General features: G+C 44.9%; 1 protein-coding gene across 1 annotated transcript; it reads right to left on the bottom strand.

Moving 5' to 3' along the window:
- Positions 1-2,853: 2,853 nt before the first annotated feature.
- LOC132344506 (melanoma antigen preferentially expressed in tumors-like) lies at positions 2,854-8,110 on the bottom strand. The gene is made up of 5 exons (XM_059884136.1): positions 7,900-8,110; positions 7,017-7,083; positions 5,325-5,644; positions 4,438-5,040; positions 2,854-3,679 (listed from the first exon to the last, which is right to left on the bottom strand). The coding sequence occupies exons 2-5, from the start codon at positions 7,050-7,052 to the stop codon at positions 3,103-3,105; spliced, it is 1,536 nt and encodes a 511-aa protein (XP_059740119.1). The 5' UTR covers positions 7,053-7,083; positions 7,900-8,110; the 3' UTR covers positions 2,854-3,102.
- Between the last annotated feature and the right edge of the window lie 15,574 nt (positions 8,111-23,684).

The following is a 23,684-nucleotide window of genomic DNA, read 5'->3' on the forward strand; positions in this document are numbered from 1 at the left end:
CCTACTAGGAACTCTCTGGTAGTTCTGCAATGGTGAGGACTCTGTACTTTCACTGATGAGTGCATAGATTCTATCCTTAGTTGGGGTTAGAAGCTGCAAGCTTCATAGGCTGGCCAACAAACAAAACAAAAAAAGAAAGACAGACATGACCTATTCCCACTTTTCCTTCCATGGACAACTGCAGGGTCAACTCCAGTGCAGGTCCATTGCTGTGGTCAGGGAGGAAGCTCCCCGAGGCTTGTGACCATGGAGAGACATGTGATCAGCCTGAGTGTCCACCAACAGGGCTGGGCACCTCACACCAACTGAGCACCTGGTACCCAGTAGGAGATCAGCCCTACAGATAAGGGCTGTATGAGAAGTGGACTCTACAAGGTGGCCAGAAAGCACACCTTTCAAGAGGGCACTAATCCAGGTGGCCAGCCTGTTCCGATTTTATCCATCTCTAGGGGAGAGCCAGGCATTTCCATTGTTCTCACAAACCTTTTCCTCTTCTACTCTCCCTGGGACATCTTTATATCAAGAGATTGTTGTTGTTCATTTGCCCAGTTGTATCTGAAACCCCATGAACTGCAACATGCCAGGTCTTGCTGTCCATTACCATCTCCTGAAGTTTGCCCAAGTTCATGTCTATTGCATTGGTGATGCCATCCATCCATCTCATTCTCTATCACCCTCTTCTCCTTCTGCCCTCAATCTTGCCCAGAATCAGAGACTTTCCCAGTGAGTCAGCTGTTGCCATCAGATGATCAATATAGTGGACCTTCAGCTTCAGCATCATTCCTTCTAACAAGTATTCAGGGTTGATTTCCCTTAAGATTGACTGGTTTGATCTCCTTCTTGTCCAAGGGACACTCAGGAGTCTTCACCAGCACCACAACTCGAAGGCAAAAATCTGTGGCACTCTGCCTTCTTTGTGGTCCATCTCTCACAATCGTACATGACCACTAGGAAGACCATAGCCTTGACTATAGAGACCTTTGTCAGCAGAGTAATGTCTCTGCTTTTCCACACACTAAGTTTTTCACAGCTTTCCTGACAAGAAGCAACTGTCTTTTGATTTCATGGTTTCAATCACCATTGCAGTGATTGCACAGGCCAGGAAGAGGAAATCTGTCAGTACTTCCACCTTTTCCCCTTTTATTTGCCATGGAGTAAGGGACCAGATGCCACAAACTTAGTTTTTTTTAATACTTGGTTTAAGCCGGCTATTTCACTCTCCTCCTTGATCCTCACCTCATCAGTCCAGAGCGTCTGGCTTCTTGCTACTTCTGCTCTCAGTTCTAATTCGCTTAGTAAGAAATCGTAAAAGGATGGTTTCACAGGTTAAATGCAAGGGTGGTACAGAGAGGGACTGAACCTTAATGGACCATGACACATTGCAAAACTCAATGACAACTTGCACCACCTGCTTACCCACATTATTAAAGGTAAAGTGAAAGTGTTAGTCAGTCCTGTCTGATTCTTTGTGACTCCATGTACTGTAGCCCAACAATTCCATAGGCTCCTCTATGGAATTATCCAGTAAAGAATACTGGAGTGGGTAACCACTCCCTTCTCCAGAGGATCTTCCCGATTCAGGGACTAAGCCTGAGTCTACTGCATTGCTGGTGGGTTCTTTACCATCTGAGCTACCAGGAAAGCTCAAATCAAAATGATACTAATTTCTAGGACATTCCTAGATTAAACTTTGGCTGGTCCATGCTGGTTTCAGCTCCACTGGCCAGAAAAAGTGGTGTAGTTGGAGCCCTCCACTCTGAAGGGCTGATCTGATTATCATTATTTTGTTTTAGTTACTAAATATCTCTGAATCTCAGAGGACTAGGTCTAAGCAAAGAGGTCTGATGGGTAAAGAGAATTTGTTAAAAGCCTTAATGCTGTCAAATTGGCAGATAACCAGGATTTGGAGGAAATTTTATCTTTACCATGTGGCTTAAGGTAAAAACGTAAGGATTAAGATTTAAAAAAAAAAAGGTACAGATGAATCAACACTGAAATACTCAACTCAGAAGTGACTTTTTTTGACAATTGGGAATGGATTTCCATCAGCCTTTGAACAAATAATTGTGTGTGAAAGTTTTTATTAATATAAAAACAAAATAAAACCTGTGGTAATATTAGTGGCATAAAAGCACACTTAGACAATGGATTCAAGGATGTTGGGTTTTCTCTTAGAAACTGGAGGCTTCCCTGGCAGCTCAGATGGTAAAAAATCTGCCTGGGTTAGGACGATCTCCTGGAAAAGAGAATGACTACCCACTGCAGTATTCCCACCTGTAGAATTCCATGGGCAGAGAACGCTGGGAGGCTACAGTCCATTGATTCCCAAAGAATCAGATCCAGCTGAGCAGTGGGAAGGTGGGCACGGGCTGGTGTGTCCCAAAGGCTCCAGATGGTCTGCTGGTGAATATGCCCCAGGACTCCGGGCCTGACGTTGTACAGTGAACCCATCTTGGCACTGCCCATGGCCCGAGATGGAGGTTTTGCATCTGCTGGATCCACTGAGGAAAACCCCAGTGGCTGGGTGGGGTTAGTAGTAGGGGTTCCTTGGAAGAAGATTCCCACCAGCGGTGCTCACTCCTGGACACTTAGTTCAGTCCAGGCCCTGAGGATGCACCTTGTATATGATGACAGATTGAACAGCCTCAGAAATAAGTGAGGAGGTGGATGCCCTGGAAATGAGAACCACAGGGAGTGGAAAGATGGTGCCCTGAACTCCTTTAGCTGATCCTGGCCTATCAGAGAGCATCTAGGCCCCACTCATGCTCAGGCCGTTTTATAGAACCACTAACAGGAGAGTCATGAATTTAAAGGGGAGAATCATGGTCACAGGTCACAGAGGACACCAAATGATTGACATTGAAGTTCCCTTTATTTCTTTGTAACAATCCAACAGAGGGGTAATGACCCCATCACCCTACCAAGCCCAAAATTCCCCCTCCAAAAATCAGATTCACATTTCTAACTGTGTAGGAACATATCTCTCCAAAAATCCCACCAAGCCCTCCCCCACTGCCCACTCTAAATCACTTTCTCCTGCTTACACTGAAAAATTGTCTGAAACTGTTGTGTTCATTCTCAGCCTGCCACTCATGAGCTGGGCTAGTCGGGCAAGTAGCAGGGGCACAGGATGGGCTCGGTGTCATAGAGGATCTGGTCACCGCAGTGTGGACAGGGGCTGGCGCTGACCCAGAACATGCTGGACCGCCCAGACTTGCACAGAAGCTGCTTGAGCCGGGCATGCAGCTGAGCCAGAAGGCCCAGGTGCAGGGTGCCATGCACATCCTCATAGCTCTCCAGGGGTGCAGGGTACAGCACGTGGCTCAGCTTACTCAGCCCCATGGTGTGGTGCAGCAGGCTCTCCAGCACAGCCATAGAGATAGGGTTGCCACAGAAGCTGAAGGTGGTGAGCTGGGAGCAGCCGCTCAGGGAGGGTAAGAGGGCACTGAACTGAGAGTCCATGATGCCGCACTCATCCAGGTCCAGTTCCTGCAGGGTGGCTGAGGTCCTCTCAATCAGGACCTGCAGGGACTCCAAGTTGAGGCTGGTCAGGTTGACCCCGCTGAGGCCAAGGTCCTTCAGCAGGCTGACGCTCGGGCACTGCGACAGGTATGTCAGGTCTGACTCCGAAATCAGGCAATTGGTGATCGACAGGGTCTCCAGAGGGGTGTTCAGGCACCTGGGGAAAGACAGAGCAGTCAGTGTCAGGGGCAGAGGGATATGGGGAGGAGAGGCCCCTTTCACAGGAACACAGGGGATCTCACTGGCTTGGAGCTGGCCTCTCACCTCCTTGACAGGAAGGCAGGGGTTCTTCCAGGGGGAAGGTCATGCTCATATGGTTATGACCTCCCCCTGCACAAAATGATGAACTATTTTTAATGTGGGAAACAAACTGTAAACAAAGATTATTTGCCTATTTCAGCTTACTAGTATTTTGTTCACAGGAATTAAGATGTTTGTACAGGACACGGCTAGTTGAATTCAACAGCAGGCTGGATGCAGTAGACATGGGCTGGTGGGTCCCAGCAGTTACAGACGATCCCTGGGTGCATATCCCCCAGATATCCGGGGGTCACAAACCATCCATCATCACCTACAATTCATCCATCATCACCTACAATTCTTTGTCATTCTCTGTCATCGTCTCAGCTAAGACATCACTCTCTCGGAAAGAATTCCCAAGGGCATCACACCTGACCCCCACTATGCGGACTCCCAGCACAAGTCCCATTTGGCAGCATCTAACCTAGGCCACGCCTCTGACCCTAACCAGGGAGGTGACCTGACAAGAAGCCCGGGGACAGAGCGGCCATACCGTGAGGACTTCCAAGTGGCCTGTGCACACTGGCCATGTCCCCAGCAGGCACAAATAGACACCCCGATGGTAAAGAAATGAAAGAGGCCAGGTTTTGCTGCAGAGCTGGCGCCACACCTCACCTGAGCACCTGGTGCAGGCGGCCCTCGAGGAAGGAGATGGAGTCCAGGTAGAGCTCCTGCAGGTGGGGCAGGTTCAGGAACTGTGCACTGAGCTGGTTGACGCAGTTCTCCTGGTCCGGGGTGGTATGTGGCAATATGTGGATGCGAGACAGCAGCAGCCGGCGCAGGTTGCCCATCCGGCCCAGGTGCGGCAGGAACCTGCTCAGCGTGGCCAGCTTCCAGATGCAGTTGACCTCCAGGTCCTGAATGGAGTCCAGCTGCACCACCTTCAGGATCTTCCTGATGCTCTTCATGGGCATGGTGAAGATCCTCAGCTTCTGGCAGCGGATGTGCAGCAGCTTCCCCCTCTTCTTGGCCTTCTTCAGCAGGTAGCTGAGGGTCTCATCCAGAGTGTCCTCCTTGATGCACAGGTCGACCAGCACCTCCACAGGGGCCTGCTCTGGCTTCAGCCCCGCCTGCGCCTCCACCCTGCACCTCTTCTGCATTGGTTGGGCTGGCTCAGGCTCCAGCAGTGAGCAAACACTGACCTTCATCCCGGACCACAGGGTCCAGAAGTCCTGGTGGGTTTTCCGGCGCAAGTCCAGCACCTGCAGCTTCCACCGCCTGTGAGGCCGCAGGGGAAAGGCTGAGCCATGCAGAGGCCAATGGGCACCAGGACCCCATGAGTTCTCTGCACTCCACGTACCACAGCTCCTCTGGCTTCTAGGTCCCCCTTGGTTCCCACTTTAAGGGATAATGGGGGGTGGCCCACATGCTTTTTCTGCCCTCTCCCCCTCAACCAGTCCTATACATCCAATTGCTTGTTTCCATATGAGTCCTCATCCACCTGCCCTGTCTGCACCTTGCTTACACCCCCAGGCCTCACCAGTCTGCCAGGTTGACCTTACCTGGGGCAGACCTCCTGAGCAAGCAGGACATCCAGACCATCGAGTGCTGCCTGGAAGGTGTCCAGATGAGGCTGGTGGTCTTGCATCAGGGCCCCCAGTGGGAGGCAGGGGAAGGGCCAGGCCTGCACCATCGCCTTCAGGGCCTCTGTGTGCCTTCCAGCAAAGGCCTCCATAAACAGTGGTGGAAAGAGCTCGATGGGCAGCTCCTCCAGAGCCATGATGGCCAAGGCCTCATTGTGCAGCAGGCACTGTGCGCCCAGCTCCAGGAGTCGGGGTGGGGCCTGGACGTTCATCCTGAAGAACCTCCTCTGGAATGAGTCCTGGGAGGACGTCAGAGAGCAAGGGCATGGGAGTGGGGGGTGGCGTTTCCTTCTCTGGTCACGGAACCGGGGAGACCCTGCTGTCCCTCCACCCTCAGGGAACCAAGGCAGGGTCAGAGACATCCTCTGGCCACAAAGTCACAGCTTTTGTCCCACAAGCACATGGACAAGCATCTCTCCAGGCAGCAACAAAGGGACAAGGTGACCTCTTGCTCCATCCCGTATCTCCTGGCTGCTGCATTTAATCCCAGCCCTACTGGCCGGTAGATACCTAGGAGTCTGACAGCTGACCCCACTCTCTTCAGAGAAAGCTTCTGATTATTACTCAAGGGCTGAAAACAGGAATCAGGAGTTTAGCCCAACACAGCCTGTCTCTAAACTCCAACCAATAACTCACACAATGAGTGCTGTTAGGTCACTACATAAAAAAGTCACTTTCACTGGGTGTCTCTCCTACAAATGTTATTACCATTTGGTTCAGTGGACCAAAGCACTCGCATTCAGAACAAAACCTCCACTCTTTCAAATATTCTACAGATTTTTTTTTTTTTTTGTATCCCATGGGATTAAAAAAGTCTTTAGCTTTTAATACAAAAAGAAACCCCCAAAATCCTTTAGGCTAGTCAAATCACAAAACTGTAAAATAATATGAACTATAATCACTGGTCTCAAACTAAAATGTAGAATGTCACCCAAAAATTCCTCCTAATTAGATGTCTTTCATTAAATCAATTCCAGGAACTTCCCTGAATTTCAGTGTGGAGGACTGTATTCTTTCACAGCAGGGGCATGAGTTCTATCCCCATCAGGGATCTATGACACCAGATGCTGTTCTGTGTGGCCCCATCCCCTAAATCTCACCCCACCCTAACCCATCCCTCACTGCCCCTACCCTGTCAAATTTTATCTAGTTAGGAAATGTTGTAATGATCTGTACAAGTGGAGAAAATCAGAGAAGCAACCAAACTGTCTGGGATAAAGGTAAAACTGCATGTAGACGGAAAAGCAAAGTATACAATTGCCAACGTGAATGGAAAGGCAAAGAAAATTCTCCACAGGATCGTGGCCTGCATGGACTGTCCCATGAAGACCCCAGCAGGTACATCTGTCAGAGCCCAATGCTCCAGCGTGGAGCAGTGTGCTCAGTCCTCAGACCCTCTTCTCCTTCCAGGACACAGTTTTCCGATTCTGGCTGAAATTTCCATTTCCAGATAAAGTGCTATCTTACTACTAGATTTCCATCCAGCTAAGGCTGAGTGGTTTTTGTTTTTGTTTTTGTTTTTTTACTTTCTCACTACATACAACTGATGGGATCCTGTCTGTTCACAATAGGTTACCAAAATATTTAAAAATATAAAAGAAGAAAACTAACCTGAAGGTACATTCGTTGGGGGAGTTTGGGCCACATCAAAATCAACCAAATGTTCACATTCAGACAGCTTTGTGTGGATGGTGATGTCACCCCAGAAAACAAAGAAACAAAGTAAGATTCCTGAGTATCACACTGTCACTTCTACACTGTCAGACAGTGAAACATGTTCCCGTTCACAGAGGAACAGAGGTGTAATGGAGGGATGATGGGTCCTCCAGATTTTGAGAGTGAAGAATTCCCTGGAACTGGTCAGATCAAAATACACCTAGGAGCTGGCCAGGAGAACAGAGGGACCAGACATTTGTAACAAAACCATGAAAGTACCCAAGAAAGTGTGCTTTGTTTGGAGGAATTCAAAGACTTATCTTAGCCTAGGCTTGTGAAATTGTCAGAAGAGGGAGTGGCTAAAAAGGGACCAGTGGATCCCTTAAACCCAAGACAAACCCAAGATCCAGACTTCCTTCCTCCCTGGAGGCAAAAGGGCATTTCCTTTGTGAAGCTAGGCTATTACATTTACGAATGTGTTTTAGGAGAGGATGGAACTGTTTTGGCTGGCCAAACCTTGGACAGGCATTGTTTTGCCTGAAAGCCACTTATGGCTTAGGGTCGTGGGCTCTCCTGAAGGGAAATAAACGTGGGCCAAGGACATAAATCTGTGTCAGCAAATGGCTGTAAACCGGAGGCTCAGGGGTCCTCTGCACATCCCAGCCTGGGCTCTGTCCAGCGACCTGTACCCTCAACATGACCTTCAAAGGCTCCTTCCCAATGTAGCTGGGTAACCTGACCTTCCCTCAGTGCCAGTGAACAAGAAATCCAAAGGGCCTTTGAAACCGCCCTCCCGCCCAACCCCAACCCCTCTCCCTCCCTTAAGGCTCTCACTTACAGAGATTCTGATGGGAGCTCAACTTTAAGCCCACAAATACAATTCAGTTTTTCCTTTGCTCTGCATTAAGAACAGGTAGCCACACGGACTTTCTCCCTGGGGAGGTGCAAATCCTGCATCAAAGGGTCTGGGTTGAAGCCCCTTCTGGGCCGGCTGACACACTGGTTCTGTTGAGGTCTCAGAACACAGACAGATGGAACCTCTCCACGCCTGGCATTGTGATGCCCCAACAATTCTATATGGAAGGCAAGAAGGAGGCCTTCCCTGAAAGCTACTCTACAGTTTGTTAACTTCCTGGATATGGCATTCACCAAATTCCCACCATCCCCATCAGCAGCCAGAGATGTGGGTGTCCCTTAAATAGAGTTAAAACCCCTAAAATAGGGTTAAGCTGGAATGTGCCTTAAGGGCACTTTGACTTCCGGCAATCACCTTGGCCAAACAGCTGCAGAAGCTCAAGATTAGCAACGAAGAGAATCATCCAGTCCCTGATTAAGTAACAACCATGAGGATGCTGGCACTTTCCACCAGTACTTCAAATAACTTTCAGAGAGAAGTCGAAATTCACCCCTGGTTTCCTTTCCAGCCTGGTGAGTGTGAGAAAGCCAAGGCAGGGCTCTGCCATGCTCCACGAAGGAGGAACTGGAAGGCCTACTTGGGGGAAGATGGACGAATGTGCCCCAGTGAACATTAGGAAGAGCTAGCTGACTTCATAGGGACTCAGGGAAACAGGAAAAAGCAGAAGTCTAAGCTTGGGATGTTTCCATGGGAACTCAGCATCCAGGAGATCTAAGGATGCAGGAGGGACCACTGTCTTCAAATGATCTAAAATCAAGGAGTATCAGTAAAAAGTTTTTTCTAGTGAGGCAGGGGACAGGCCTCTATCCACCCCCAGCTCCACAGAATCTGTTTGTGCAGGGGACTCACTGAACACCGAAGCACTAGGGGCTCATCTGCATGAAGACGTGTTCTTCTTGCCCAGTGTCAGGTTTGGCCAGGACAACTCCCAGGACCCAGGCGTAGTCAACCTGGGGGACATATCTACCTGTTTTTGTGTTGCACAGGCTGGTGCAGCCACTGAGCTCATTTCGTCATGGGAAGAGCTCATTCCCTCTCTAGTGGCAGAATTCCTTCTGTGACTGCAAAGCATCTGCTCCCCAGGGCTTTCCTGGGGCCCTTTGGAATGAATCTGCACCCAAAGAGTCACTAGAAATGTTGGAAAATGACCCTCCCTGGCTTCTGGAGGAAGACCACAGCCTGGATGATCCTCAGAGGCCCCAGACTGACGAGAAGCCTTGGGGACCCAGCCTCCAGCAGCCGAGATCCCACCTGGAGTTCCAGTATGTCTGTCCTCCCTCCACTCTGGAGTCAGACCCCTGCTTACACTGGAATAGTCTACCCTCTCTATGAGACCTCTTTGCCTCTTTCTGTGCTTGGCTAGACAGATTCAATGACATCTAGACCTAAACAAAAGAGGCCCCCTCCTTCTTCCTCCTGATTGAAGACTTGCCAGATGTCTAGGTCACCCTAACTCTAACCAGTTACTCCCTAGGGTGGTGATTCTAGAGGCAAAGCAACAGTAGGATGGAGTCGGTGGGGGAAGGGAGGTTGAGGGCCCTATCCAGGCAGGTAGGACTGCAGCACTTGGCAGGGGATAGCCCAGAACAAGGGGGAGGCAGAAAATGACAGCAGAACTAGGGGCCTAGACTCCTGGCTCTCAGAGCTGCATCTCATTTTCTGGAGGGGTGTCAGGATCGCTGAGGGCACTGCAGCCTGCACTTGGGGCCTAGGAGTGCCCCGAGGTGGTAGGGACAGAATAAGAGAACAGAATGTTCAAACAGTTAGCTTGAAACTTCATTAGGGAACTGTAGATAGAGAAGAAACTTTATGGGGTTTTGGGAGACCACAATAAGACTAATGACACTCAAGAAAATAATGGGAAAATTCTGAAACATGCAGGCTTGCTTGACACATAAAGCAAAACAAATGCTTAGCATCAAAGCCAGCTTGGATTTCTTTTTTTTTTTAATTTTATTTAATTTTTAAACTTTACATAATTGTATTAGTTTTGCCAAATATCAAAATGAATCCACCACAGGTATACATGTGTGCCCCATCCTGAACCCTCCTCCCTCCTCCCTCCCCATACCATCCCTCTGGGTCGTCCCAGTGCACTAGCCCCAAGCGTCCAATATCGTGCATTGAACCTGGACTGGCATCTCGTTTCACCAAGCTAACTTGCTTAGCAACAAAACCATGCAGCAGAAGCATGAGACATGGCCCAAAATAATCAAACTGTGGTGGCAAGAGACTTACATCCTGGCTAGTGAGCTCCATGAGTTAATAACCCCAGAAACATGGTCTTTGGCCACTAAGACAACTTCTTTCCAGAATGTGCCCCCAAACAATAAAACAATAGCAGAAAACAGGACCTACAACCTGCCCAGTGATCAACAACTTACTGCTGCTGCTGGTAAGTCGCTCAGTCGTGTCCGGCTCTGTGCGACCCCATAGACGGCAGCCCACCAGGCTCCAACGTCCCTGGGATTCTCCAGGCAAGAACATTGGAGGGGGTTGCCATTTCCTTCTCCAATGCAGGAAAGTGAAAGGGAAGTCGCTCAGTCATATCCGACTCTTCACGACCCCATGGACTGCAGCCCACCAGGCTCCTCCATCCATGGGATTTTCCAGGCAAGAGTGCTGGAATGGGGTGTCATTGCCTTCTCCAAATCAACAACTTAATGCCTCCCCAAAACAGGCTCTGTGCATACAAAACACTATCACTTTTGGAAAGATGACTTTTCAAAATGAAAGACCTGCATTGAATTGAGACCTGAAAATATTTTTCCCAAGTAATACTACAGGGAAGTCTAGTGTGCTGCAGTCCATGGGATGGCAAAGAGTTGGATACTACTGAGCAACTGAAATGAACTGAACTGAACTACGATATCCTAGCCTGACCATATAGAATGGACAAATAAACTTCCCTGCCCTACCTGGGGGAGGCACTGGTAATGGAAACATGCTGTCTACTCAAGAAAAAGAAGATATTTTCCCCCCTCCCCTCTTCCTCTGATTGTGAAAGTGTAACTGAGTACTTAGGGCAACACAAGGCTTGTGAACCTTCCAAGTGTCCTCCTGTAATAAATGACTTCTTTTCTAGCACTTCACTTTTCATATAATTTCTTTCTAGTATTAAGTATTAGTCGCTCAGACATGTCTGACTTTTTGTGACCCCATAGACTGTAGCCCATCAGGCTCCTCTGTCCTTGGGATTCTCTAGGCAAAAATACTGGAGTGGGTTGCTATTTCCAACTCCAGTGTACCTTCCCAACTGTACATAAAGGAGACTTCATTAACGTGCAGTAGAGGATACCCCCAGTTAACCTGTTACAGAAAATTGCCTCTTAAGTCTTTAAATTCTATATCAGTTCTATACCTCTGCTTGGCCGATTGCTTATTTATGTAGGTTTTAAGGTGAATGACCTGGGGCTATTTGTTCTATCATGACACAGAAAGGACTGTGGTGCCAGAGCTCTTGGGAGCCCTGGAAACAATACCTAATAGTTTCACAGGGTCTGACTGTTTCTTTTTGCTTAAGGAAGATGCCAGTGTCTGTCCCTCCTTCCTATTTCCAAGGGCACATGAAGGGAGCACTGAGACTGGACACACAGATGAGAGAGGCTCAGAGGAAGTGGGTGCGGGCAGCTTGGGAGGGAATATTTCTAATATTTACAAAGTGGTTAGCTGGCATCCTTCTCGGTGACTGGAAGGGACACCTTGTGAGACAATCATGTTCATCTTCTAGTAAGCAGTATGTATGAGGCAGGTGACATACAACACAGGCATAACTAACACTGTTTTGTTAGGTGACATACAACACAAGTATAACTAATGTTTTATATTGGATATAAAGGTTAATACTGGAGAAGGTGATGGCACCCCACTCCAGTACTCTTGCCTGAAAAATCCCATGGACGGAGAAGCCTGGTAGGCTGCAGTCCATGAGGTTGCCCAGAGTCGGACACGACTGACCGACTTCACTTTCACTTTTCACTTTCATGCATTGGAGGAGGAAGTGGTAACCCACTCCAAAGTTCTTGCCTGGAGAATCCCAGGGAAGGGCGAGCCTGGTGGGCTTCTGCTCAGAGTCGCACAGAGTCGAACACGACTGACCGACTTCACTTTCACTTTTCACTTTCATGCATTGGAGGAGGAAATGGCAACCCACTCCAGTGTTCTTGCCTGGAGAATCCCAGGGAAGGGCGAGCCTGGTGGGCTTCCGCACAGAGTCGCACAGAGTCGAACACGACTGAAAAACTTCCCTCCCTCCCCTCAAAGGTTAATAGAGTAAACCCTAAGAGTTCTCATCAAAATGAAAATACTTTTTTCTATTTAAAATTGTATTCAATTTATCCATTGATAAATGTTCACTAGACTTACTGTGCTTATCATTGCAGGATGGATGTAAGTGGATTCATGATGCTGAACACCTTAAACTTACACAGGGCTATATGTCAATTCTATTAATGTCTCAGTAAGACTGGAAAGAAAAATTAAAAAGCCATGATATTCCACTCAGGTTGTCTGAATAAACGAAAAGCAAGCAAGCCTCAAATATAATGACAGGCAAACCTGATCTGTTCGGTGGAGCAGGGCCACCAGGGTGACAACTCATGTTGAGAGTGCAAAGCCAACTTAATAATGTAAGGCACAATTATTATATTTTCCCACAGCCATTCCGTATTTTTTATTTTATTATTTTTTTAAATTTTATTTTATTTTTAAACTTTACAATATTGTATTAGTTTTGCCAAATATCGAAATGAATCCGCCACAGGTATACCCGCGTTCCCCATCCTGAACCCACCTCCCTCCTCCCTCCCCTACCCTCCCTCTGGGTCGTCCCAGTGCACCAGCCCCAAGCATCCAGTACCGTGCATCGAACCTGGACTGGCGACTCGTTTCATACATGATATTACACATGTTTCAATGCTATTCTCCCAAATCTCCCCACCCTCTCCCTCTCCCACAGAGTCCATAAGACTGATCTATACATTGGTGTCTCTTTTGTTGTCTCGTACACAGGGTTATTGTCACCATCTTTCTAAATTCCATATATATGCGTTAGTATACGGTATTGGTGTTTTTCTTTCTGGCTTACTTCACTCTGTATAATAGATTCCAGTTTTATCCATCTCATTGGAACTGATTCAAATGTATTCTTTTTAATGGCTGAGTAATACTCCATTGCGTATATGTACCACAGCTTTCTTATCCATTCATCTGCTGATGGGCATCTAGGTTGCTTCCATGTCCTGGCTATTATAAACAGTGGTGCGATGAACATTGGGGTACACGTGTCTCTTTCCATTCTGGTTTCCTCAGTGTGTATGCCCAGCAGTGGGATTGCTGGATCATAAGGCAGTTCTATTTCCAGTTGTTTAAGGAATCTCCACACTGTTCTCCATAGTGGCTGTACTAGTTTGCATTCCCACCAACAGTGTAAGAGAGTTCCCTTTTCTCCACACCCTCTCCAGCATTTATTGCTTGTAGAATTTTGGATCGCAGCCATTCTGACTGGCGTGAAATGGTACCTCATAGTGGTTTGGATTTGCATTTATCTGATAACGAGTGATGTTGAGCATTTTTTCATGTGTTTGTTAGCCATCTGTATGTCTTCTTTGGAGAAATGTCTATTTAGTTCTTTGGCCCATTTTTTGATTGGGTCATTTATTTTTCTGGAATAGAGCTGTAGGAGTTGCTTGTATATTTTTGAGATCAGTTGTTTGTCCGTTGCTTCATTTGCTATTATTTTCTCCCATTCTGAAGGCTGCCTTTTCACCTTGCTAATAGTTTCCTTTGTTGTGCAGAAGCTTTTAAGTTTAATTAGGTCCCATTTGTTTATTTTTGCTTTTATTTCCAATATTCTGGGAGGTGGGTCATAGAGGATCCTGCTGTGATGTATGTCGGAGAGGGTTTTGCCTATGTTCTCCTCTAGGAGTTTTATAGTTTCTGGTCTTACGTTGAGATCTTTAATCCATTTTGAGTTTATTTTTCTGTATGGTGTTAGACAGTGTTCTAGTTTCATTCTTTTACAAGTGGTTGACCAGTTTTCCCAGCACCACTTGTTAAAGAAATTGTCTTTAATCCATTGTATATTCTTGCCACCTTTGTCAAAGATGAGGTGTCCATATGTGCGTGGATTTATCTCTGGGCTTTCTATTTTGTTCCATTGATCAATATTTCTGTATTTGTGCCAGTACCATACTGTCTTGATAACTGTGGCTTTGTAATAGAGTCTGAAGTCAGGTAGGTTGATTCCTCCAGTTGCATTCTTCTTTCTCAAGATAGCTTGGGCTATTCGAGGTTTTTTGTATTTCCATACAAATTGTGAAATTATTTGTTCTAGCTCTGTGAAGAATACCATTGGTAGCTTCTTAGGGATTGCATTGAATCTATGAATTGCTTTGGGTAGTATACTTATTTTCACTATATTGATTCTTCCAATCCATGAACATGGTATATTTCCCCATCTATTAGTGTCCCCTTTGCTTTCTTTCACCAGTGTTTTATAGTGTTCTATATATAGGTCTTTAGTTTCTTTAGGTAGATAAATTCCTAAGTATTTCATTCTTTCCGTTGCAATGGTGACTGGAATTGTTTCCTTAATTTCTCTTTCAGTTTTCTCAGTATTAGTGTATAGGAATGCAAGGGATTTCTGTGTGTTGATTTTATATCCTGCAACTTTACTATAATCATTGATTAGTTCTAGTAATTTTCTGGTGGAGTCTTTAGGGTTTTCTATGTAAAGGATCATGTCATCTGCAAACAGTGAGAGTTTTACTTCTTCTTTTCCAATTTGGATTCCTTTTATTTCTTTTTCTGCTCTGATTGCTGTGGCCAAAACTTCCAAAACTATGTTGAATAGTAATGGGGAAAGTGGGCACTCTTGTCTTGTTCCTGACTTTAGAGGAAATGCTTTCAATTTTTCACCATTGAGGATAATGTTTGCTGTGGGTTTGTCATATATAGCTTTTATTATGTTGAGGTATGTTCCTTCTATTCCTGCTTTCTGGAGAGTTTTTATCATAAATGGATGTTGAATTTTGTCAAAGGCTTTCTCAGCATCTATTGAGATAATCATATGGTTTTTGTTTTTCAATTTGTTAATGTGGTGTATAACCTTGATTGATTTGCAGATATTGAAGAATCCTTGCACCCCTGGGATAAAGCCCACTTGGTCCTGGTGTATGGTCTTTTTAATGTGTTGTTGGATTCTGATTGCTAGAATTTTGTTAAGGATTTTTGCATCTATGTTCATCAGTGATATTGGCCTGTAGTTTTCTTTTTTTGTGGGATCTTTGTCAGGTTTTGGTATTAGGGTGATGGTGGCCTCATAGAATGAGTTTGGATGTTTACCTTCCTCTGCAATTTTCTGGAAGAGTTCGAGCAGGATAGGTGTTAGCTCTTCTCTAAATTTTTGGTAGAATTCAGCTGTGAAGCTGTCTGGACCTGGGCTTTTGTTTGCTGGAAGATTTTTGATTACAGTTTCAATTTGTGTGCTTGTGATGGGTCTGTTAAGATTTTCTAATTCTTCCTGTTCCAGTTTTGGAAAGTTGTACTTTTCTAAGAATTTGTCCATTTCTTCCACGTTGTCCATTTTATTGGCATATAATTGTTGATAGTAGTCTCTTATAATCCTTTGCATTTCTGTGTTGTCTGTTGTGATCTCTCCATTTTCATTTTGTGTGTGTGCCTTTCTCAGCCCTGTGCCTGCCGACTGTGCAACCATTGTGTGTGTGTGTGTGTGTGTGTGTGTGTGTGTGCTGTTCTCAGCCCTGTGCCCTGGCGACTGTGCAACCAGTTTGTGTGTGTGTGTGTGTGTGTGTGTGTGTGTGTGTGTGTGTGCTGTTCTCAGCCCTGTGCCCTGGCGACTGTGCAACTGTTTTGTGTTTGTGTTTGTGTTTTCCCCTTAGTGAGCTGTGCAATCTTGATAGACCCAAGATCCTTGAGATTCAGGTTCAGCCTGACTGCGCCCCCAGCAGTTGCCTTCACATGTGCAGAGAGCGGGCATGTGCCCAACTCAGCCTCGTGGTCAATCAGATTGCAGGCGGGGATACCAGGCAGCCAATCATCGGTGGCAGTGGGAGGGCCTGTAGGGGCAGCTGCAGTGGTGCCCCAGGCCTGAGGAGGCCTCGTTGCCTCAGGCATAACCCCGGAACTACCTAGTGGCAGGTGAGCACAGGCAGTTCTGGCACCGTTGCCAAATGAGACCGCCAAAGCCAGGGGCGTGGTGCCACCAAACGGGTGCCTGAGGGCCTAGGGGAGGTTTTCTCGGTGCCCCACGCACGCGGAGCCTTGCTCGGCGGGGCGGCCTGTGAGGGCCGGTGGGCCCTCAGGACAAAGCGTGCGGCTGGGCCCACAGGCCCCCGAGTCCCCTTTCGCCATCTCCAGTCTAGTCTGTGCTGACGTTGCTGCTCTCTGGCGGCCTTCCGCCCCCGGTGGTGGGAGGAGCCAGCTAAGTGGAAGGGCCTGTCAGGCCCCTGGCCCCCACCAAGGTCTTCTGTGGAACATAACGTGTTTAAACACACACACACACACACACAAATCTTCACCGTGGGTTTGTGGCTCCGCCCGACCCAGTCCTGAACCCAGGCATAGTCAGGCGTGCGCAGCATAAAAACGTCGATCTAGTGGCCTCTTCACTGCCGCAGTGGCTTGATCATTTTCCTGTTTCCTATGCGGTCCTCAGACTCCAGGGTGCCCCTGTCCCTGGGGGCCCCAAGATTCAGGCCTTTGGTTCAGATAGTTGGCAAATGAGGTATTTGTTTGTTTGTTTGTTACTGAGAGAAGGCAACAGGAATTCAATCGCTTGGCTCTGGCTGAGTGTGAGACGCCTGGTCAGCAGCCCGTAGGGTAGGTCCTGGGGGATAGAATATTCCCGGAACACGTGACTCACCTTGACCCCAGGATGTGACCTTCTCCTGCCTGGGAAGTGTCAAGCGCTCAGGTTTTCAGTGTGCTCCTGAGGTAAGGTGACAGACATCTTTACAATAAGGAGTAAAGTTGTGTCTTTCTTGCCTTCTGTTTTTCTCCTTTCATTCATGGGCTGACACGTTGTAGTTGAGAGAGATTTCTCCTGATTGGGGATTAGCTGACCCTGAATGCAGGTGATAACTTCAGGGAAGTCATGGTTTCAAGTCACTCTGAAGCTCTCCGAGTTGCAACCTTAGAAACAGGCAATGGGGCTAGTGGCTTGCTTTCCCCTGCCTTCTTGAAAGAAAAAAAGTAAGAGCACCATGGGTTTAAGGTGTGTACAGATGACTCCTACAACTTGGTGAGGCCAAAATGGGGCAATGCACATATCCTAAGGTTTTAGCTATAAAATCAAAGTAATGAAGGTGTGGGTGTTGCACGGTGGCCTGGTGGTTAGGATTCTGGGCTTTCACTGAAGTGGTCTGGGTTCCATCTCTGGTCAGGGAAATGGGATCCCACAAGCCAAGCAGCATGGCCAAATAAATAAAAGAATAAAGTGGTTTGTTCAGAGAAAATGTCATGTGGTTTAACATGTTTACATGGGATATCTTACTCATTTCTGTACCCTTAAGGGCTTTATTTCATTAAGTAGTTGAACTCCACCGGATGGAGGCCGGGGAGCATCTGAGTTCATTTCATGCCAGTAAGCAAGATCTTGTGCCTACAGCTCTGTTGTATAGTTATATAATGCTGGTACAGTTTTGAACTTCACAGCATATCAGTGTTGCCATGTTTTGTTTTGGTCACACCATGTGACTTCATAGGATCTTAGTTCCCCAACCAGGGATCGAACACAGGATCCTGGAAGTGAGAGGGCTGAGTCTTAACCACTGGACTGCCAGGCAACTCCTGTTTTTAGAAGTTTTGGTTTTTTGGTGTGTTTTAACTTTTGCCAAATATACAGGAGAACTATTCTGTGTGAAAGTATGATGTGAATGATATTAAAATTCAAAATGTTTGTGTTGTACATATTATCTCAAAATTGAATACTTTGAAAGAACTTAAATTTGTTGTCTTGGTCTAGAATCCAGTTGGGTAGTTTAGCCCCAGTGTCTCTCCTGAGGTTGTAGTCCAGCTTTTATTTGGTTTGGCAACCTCTGAAGACTTGGCTTGCTGAATCTAAGCTCTCTCACTTGGCTGTACTCAAATGAGCCCTCAGTTCCCTCTGTGGGCCTCTCCAAGGGGCTGCTCGTATGGAGGCTGCTGTCTTTTCTCAGAATGAGTGATTCAGAAAAGAACTTGCGCCCAAGATAAAGTGCAGAGTCTTTTTCCAGAAGTTACACATCTTCACTTCTGTGTTTGCTAAGTCTCACACCTCAACACTGTGATAGTTTGAGCGAAAAGTACACAGGGGTGGGAATATCAAGAGATGTGATTCTCTTGGGGTCATCTTGAAGGCTGATTTCCATACCCATTAATCCACCATGCCAACCTTTCTTCATATGATCTCAGTTCTGTTACTGTGAGTGAATTATTTGGCTTGTGTACACTTCTTGTGTGCTCAGTTCAGTTCAGTTCAGTCACTCAGTCGTGTCCAATTCTTTGTGACCCCATGAATCGTAGCATACCAGGCCTCCCTGTCCATCACAAACTCCCGGAGGTCACTCAGACTCAAGTCCATCGAGTCAGTGATACCATCCAGCCATCTCATCCTCTGTCGTCCCCTTCTCTTCCTGCCCCCAATCCCTCCCAGCATCAGAGTCTTTTCCAATGAGTCAGCTCTGCTAGATCTACTCAATTCTTGTTTATTCAGTGATATTCTAGCAAGTCTCTTCTTTGTCCTGGATTAAGTTTTCTGTTTCTCTGAACGGTTCCCATCAGCAAACAGACTGACTATAATGGCACCTCTCATTAAAAATCTGTCTTTTCGTGACACATCCTGCTTCTGCTTCTTTTATTTCATATTTTCTTATTATAGACTTCTACAGAGTTGTTTGTAGAATTTATCTTCAATTCCCTCATTTTCCTTGTAATCCCCTCTTGTCAAGATCACCAGTGAATTCCAAATGTTAAACTCAATGGTCAATGTTTAGTTTTTATTTTATTTATTGGCAGCCTTTATCAGAGTAGTTCAATTCTTCCTGCCCCCCAAAAATGTTTCATTTGGATTACAGAATGCTTCTCTTTCCTGCTTCTCTTCTACCTACAGTTTTCCTGCATACAATGCATGACCTTTGTGCCTGGCTTTATTCGGATATAATGTTTTCTTTTTAAACATTTATTTATTTAGCTATGTAGCATGTGGGATCTTAGTTCCCAGCCCAGGGATAGAACCTGTGCAGAGTCTTAAACACTGGATCTCCAGGGAAGTCCCCTATTTTGTGTGTTTTCAAGAAAATCCATTTCATGCATGTATAGCAGTACATGTTTTTTTTTTTTTTTAATGGCTGAATATGGTATATGTCTTACATGTAGTCCATTGTGAGCATATACCAGAGTTTATTAATACATTCAACAATTCCTGGATAATATTTGGATGGCGTACTCTCAATGGCTATTGTAAGTAATGTTGCTGTGAACATTGTTTTTGCATGGACTTAACATTTTCAGTTTTTATGGATGTATACAAAACAGTGAAATTGCTGGATCATATTTCTCAGTTCAATTCAGTTGCTCAATCGTGTCCGACTCTTTGTGACCCCATGAACCGCAGAACACCAGGCCTCCCTGTCCATTACCATCTCCCAGAGTTCACTCAAACCCACATCCATCAAATCGGCGATGCCATCCAGCCATCTCATCCTCTGTCATCCCCTTTTCTTCCTGCCCCCAAACTCTCCCAGCATCAGAGTCTTTTCCAATGAGTCATCTCTTTGCATGAGGTAGCCAAAGTACCGGAGTTTCAGCTTTAGCATCATATCTTCCAAAGAACACCCAGGACTGGTCTCCTTTAGAATGGACTGATTGGATCTCCTTGAAGTCTACGGGACTCTCAAGAGTCTTCTCCAACACCACAGTTCAAAAGCATCAATTCTTCGGCACTCAGCTTTCTTCACAGTCCAACTCTCACATCCATACATGACCACTGGAAAAACCATAGCCTTGACTAGACAGACCTTTGTTGGCAAAGTAATGTCTCTGCTTTTGAACGTGCAATCTATGTTGGTCATAACTTTTCTTCCAAGGAGTAAGCGTCTTTTAATTTCATGGCTGCAGTCACCATCTGCAGTGATTTTGGAGCCCAGAAAAATAAATCAGCCACTTTCCCCACTGTTTCCCTATCTATTTGCAATGAAAAGATCAGACCAGATGCCATGATCTTAGTTTTCTGAATGTTGAGCTTTAAGCCAACTTTTTCACTCTCATGAAGAGGCTTTTTAGTTCCTCTTCACTTTCTGCCATAAGGATGGTGTCATCTGCATATCTGATGTTATTGATATTTTCCCAGCAATCTTGATTCCAGCTTGTGCTTCTTCCAGTACAGCATCTAGTCTATATTTGATTTGTGAGGTCCTTACAAGTTGTACCATTTTATAGCAATTACATCAACAATATATGAAGCTTCCTTTTCTCCACATCCTCTGCAGCACTTGTTACTATTCCTCTTTTTGATTATAGCCAAGCTAATGGGTGTGAAGTAGTATCTCACTGAGACTAATTTACATTTTCCTAATCATGTTAAGCAGTATTTTTTATGATTGTTGGCCATTGGTATATCATCTTTGGTGGAAAGTCTATTCAAAATTTTTTCCTGGTTGCTAAATGTTTTGTTTCCTTTTTTACTGTTGTAAAAAATGTAACTTAAATTTTACCATTTTAAGTATTTTTACATGCTAAGTATTTCACACACTTTCATCAGCCTTTTTGGAGAAGGAAATGGCAACCCACTTCAGTATTATTGCCTGGAGAATCCCATGGACAAAGGAACCTGATAGGCTATAGTCAATGGGAACTCAAAGAGTCAGACACAACTGAGCGACTAAAACACACACACACACATAGTCACAGTGTTGTTGTGTTGTTGTTGTCATTGTTTTAGCTGGGCTATTCAGCCTGCATGATAGTTCCCTGGTTGAGGATCATACCCAGGCCCCTGACAGGAAAGTGTGGAGTCCTAACCTCTGAACTACCAGGAAATTCCTTATCAGATTGTTATGAAACAGATCTCTACACCTTTTCATCTTGCAAAATTGAAACTCCATACCCTTCACCTGTACCATTAAACAATAATTCCTCTTCTCTTCCCTGTTTCCCTAGACCCTGGAATCCATCGTTGTTCTTTGTTTCCTTTCTATTGCTTGACTATATTAGATATTTCATATAAGTGGAAACATACAGTATTTGTCTTTTTTTTTATGACTGGCTTATTTCATTTACCTTGATGTCTTAAAGGATCATGCATTTGTAACATGTGGCAGAATTTCCTTTATATGGCTAAATAATGTTTCATGGTAAGTATATACCACATTTGATGGACATTTAGATGCTTCCACCTCTTAGTTGTTGTGATTAGTGCTGCTGTGAGCATGGCTGTGCAAATATCTCAAGACCCCGTGTTAACTTCTTTTGAATTTATATCCAGAAGTGGAATTGCTGAATTATGTTGTATTTCTATTTTTAATTCTTTGAGGAGCCTTTATACTGTTTTCTGTAGCAGTTGTACCATTTTAAAAGCTATCCATAACGCACAAGGATCCAGTTTCTGTATGTGATTGCCAATAGTCATCCTTTACTTTCCTTCCCTTTACCTTTCCTTTCCTTCATATGTATACACACACACACATGCACACACAATTTTATATCCTTTTCCATTATTGTTTATCACAATATATAAGTATAGTTTCTTGTACTATACAGTAGGATCTTGTTTATCTATTCTATATATTAATATTATAGTTTGCATCTGCTAGTCACCAGCTCCCAATCTATGACTCCCCCACCCTTCCCCTCTTGGTAATCACATAATCTGCTCTCTATGTCTCTGAGTCTCTTTCTGTTTCCTAGATAAGTTGATTTGTGTCATATTTTAGATTCCACAAGTAAGTGATACCATATGATATTTGTCTTTCTCTTTCTGACTTCCTAAGTATTCTTTTTAATGCTAGTGTAGATTGAATTGTTTATTTAACTTCATTTTCAGAACATTTGTTGCCACTGTATAGAAATGTGATTGATTTTTTAAATATTTATCTTGTATTCTGCAAGCTTTTTATTACTTGTAATACTTTTTCTTCAGGATTTTCTATATACAAAAGTATGTTATCTCCAACGTACTTTGACTTTTTCCTTTCCATAATGAATGTTTTTTTTTTTGTTTAAAAAACAACAATAGCAGCAACTCATTTTTCTTACCTGATTGCCCTGATTATAGAACTGCCAGCATAATATTGAGCCAAAGTGCAGAATAGACATCCTTGTTTTCTTCCCAATCTTGGAAAGCTTTCAGGGTTTCATTATTATGTATGATGTTAGCTGTGCATCTTTTACAGGTACCTTTGATTGAGAAAGTTCTATCTGTTCTTATTGTTTTTTTTTTAACCCCTATTATGAAAATGTGCTAGATTCAGGAAAATGCTTTTTCTACAGGCCAATGTGTTTTTTTGTCCTTTATTCTATTAAAATGGCATAATGTTGATTGACTCTCATATAATGAACCAACTTTGCTTACCTCCATAAATCCCACGTGATCATGGTATATAATCTTTTTTATATGTTTTTAGATTTTGTTTGCCAGTATTTTGTTGAGGACTCTTGACTCTGTATTCATTAGGGATATCCATTATGTGTGTGTGTGTGATGTCTCTGTCACATTTCAGAGCATACCATGGTAACACTAAGTATTTGTTTCGTCCATTTTGTCTCAATATTTTTATTTTTATTTTTTTCACTTTTTTTTTCTTTTTCTTTTTTTTTTCTTTAATAGAAAATTATTTAATTAGTATACATGTGTTCCCCATCCTGAACCCTCCTCCCACCTCCCTCCCCATACCGTCCCTCTGGGTCATCCCAGTGCACCAGCCCCAAGCATCCAGCATCGTGCATTGAACCTGGACTGGCATCTCGTTTCATACATGACGTTTCACATGTTTCAATGCCATTCTCCAAATCTTCCCACCCTCTCCCTCTCCCACAGAGTCCATAAGACTGTTCTATACATCAGTGTCTCTTTTGCTGTCTCGTACACAGGGTTATTGTCACCATCTTTCTAAATTCCATACATATGCGTTAGTATAGTGTATTGGTGTTTTTCCTTCTGGCTTACTTCACTCTGTATAATAGGCTCCAGTTTCATCCACCTCATTAGAACTGATTCAAATGTATTCTTTTTAATGGCTGAGTAATACTCCATTGTGTATATGTACCACAGCTTTCTTATCCATTCATCTGCTGATGGACATCTAGGTTGCTTCCATGTCCTGGCTATTATAAACAGTGGTGCGATGAACATTGGGGTACACGTGTCTCTTTCCCTTCTGGTTTCCTCAGTGTGTATGCCCAGCAGTGGGATTGCTGGATCATAAGGCACATTTTGTCTCAATATTTTTAAAACTGCAACACCATACATGTGTCATTATAGAGAGGGCACTGGGAAAAGAGTTTTTACCAGTATTCCAAATGTTGGCTACAGTTTTTAACTTTCAAAGAGAAAATGGAGCACAAGACTCAGTGGCATCAAAAGTTTAAGAAGCCTAAGCAGCTAGAAAGATTACCTCCTGAAACAAAAGTTGTTATTCAGGTATCACTGGAACATCTTCAGCCTGGATTGGTAGAAGTAACATCCATAACTGTGAACACATCTGATTCTG

This window comes from Bos taurus, chromosome Y, assembly GCF_002263795.3.
Source record: "Bos taurus isolate L1 Dominette 01449 registration number 42190680 breed Hereford chromosome Y, ARS-UCD2.0, whole genome shotgun sequence".
NCBI classification, from domain to species: Eukaryota; Metazoa; Chordata; class Mammalia; order Artiodactyla; family Bovidae; genus Bos; species Bos taurus.

What these genes read in the sequence shown, in the direction of transcription:
- LOC132344506 (XM_059884136.1), bottom strand. Translation starts at nt 7,052, where the DNA reads ATGTGGCCCAAACTCCCCCAACGAATGTACCTTCAG. An exon ending in GCTCAGGAGGTCTGCCCCAG is followed by an intron (nt 5,041 to 5,324) that starts GTAAGGTCAACC and finishes GCGGCCTCACAG; the next exon opens with GCGGTGGAAGCTGCAGGTGC. An exon ending in CGCCTGCACCAGGTGCTCAG is followed by an intron (nt 3,680 to 4,437) that starts GTGAGGTGTGGC and finishes GTCTTTCCCCAG; the next exon opens with GTGCCTGAACACCCCTCTGG.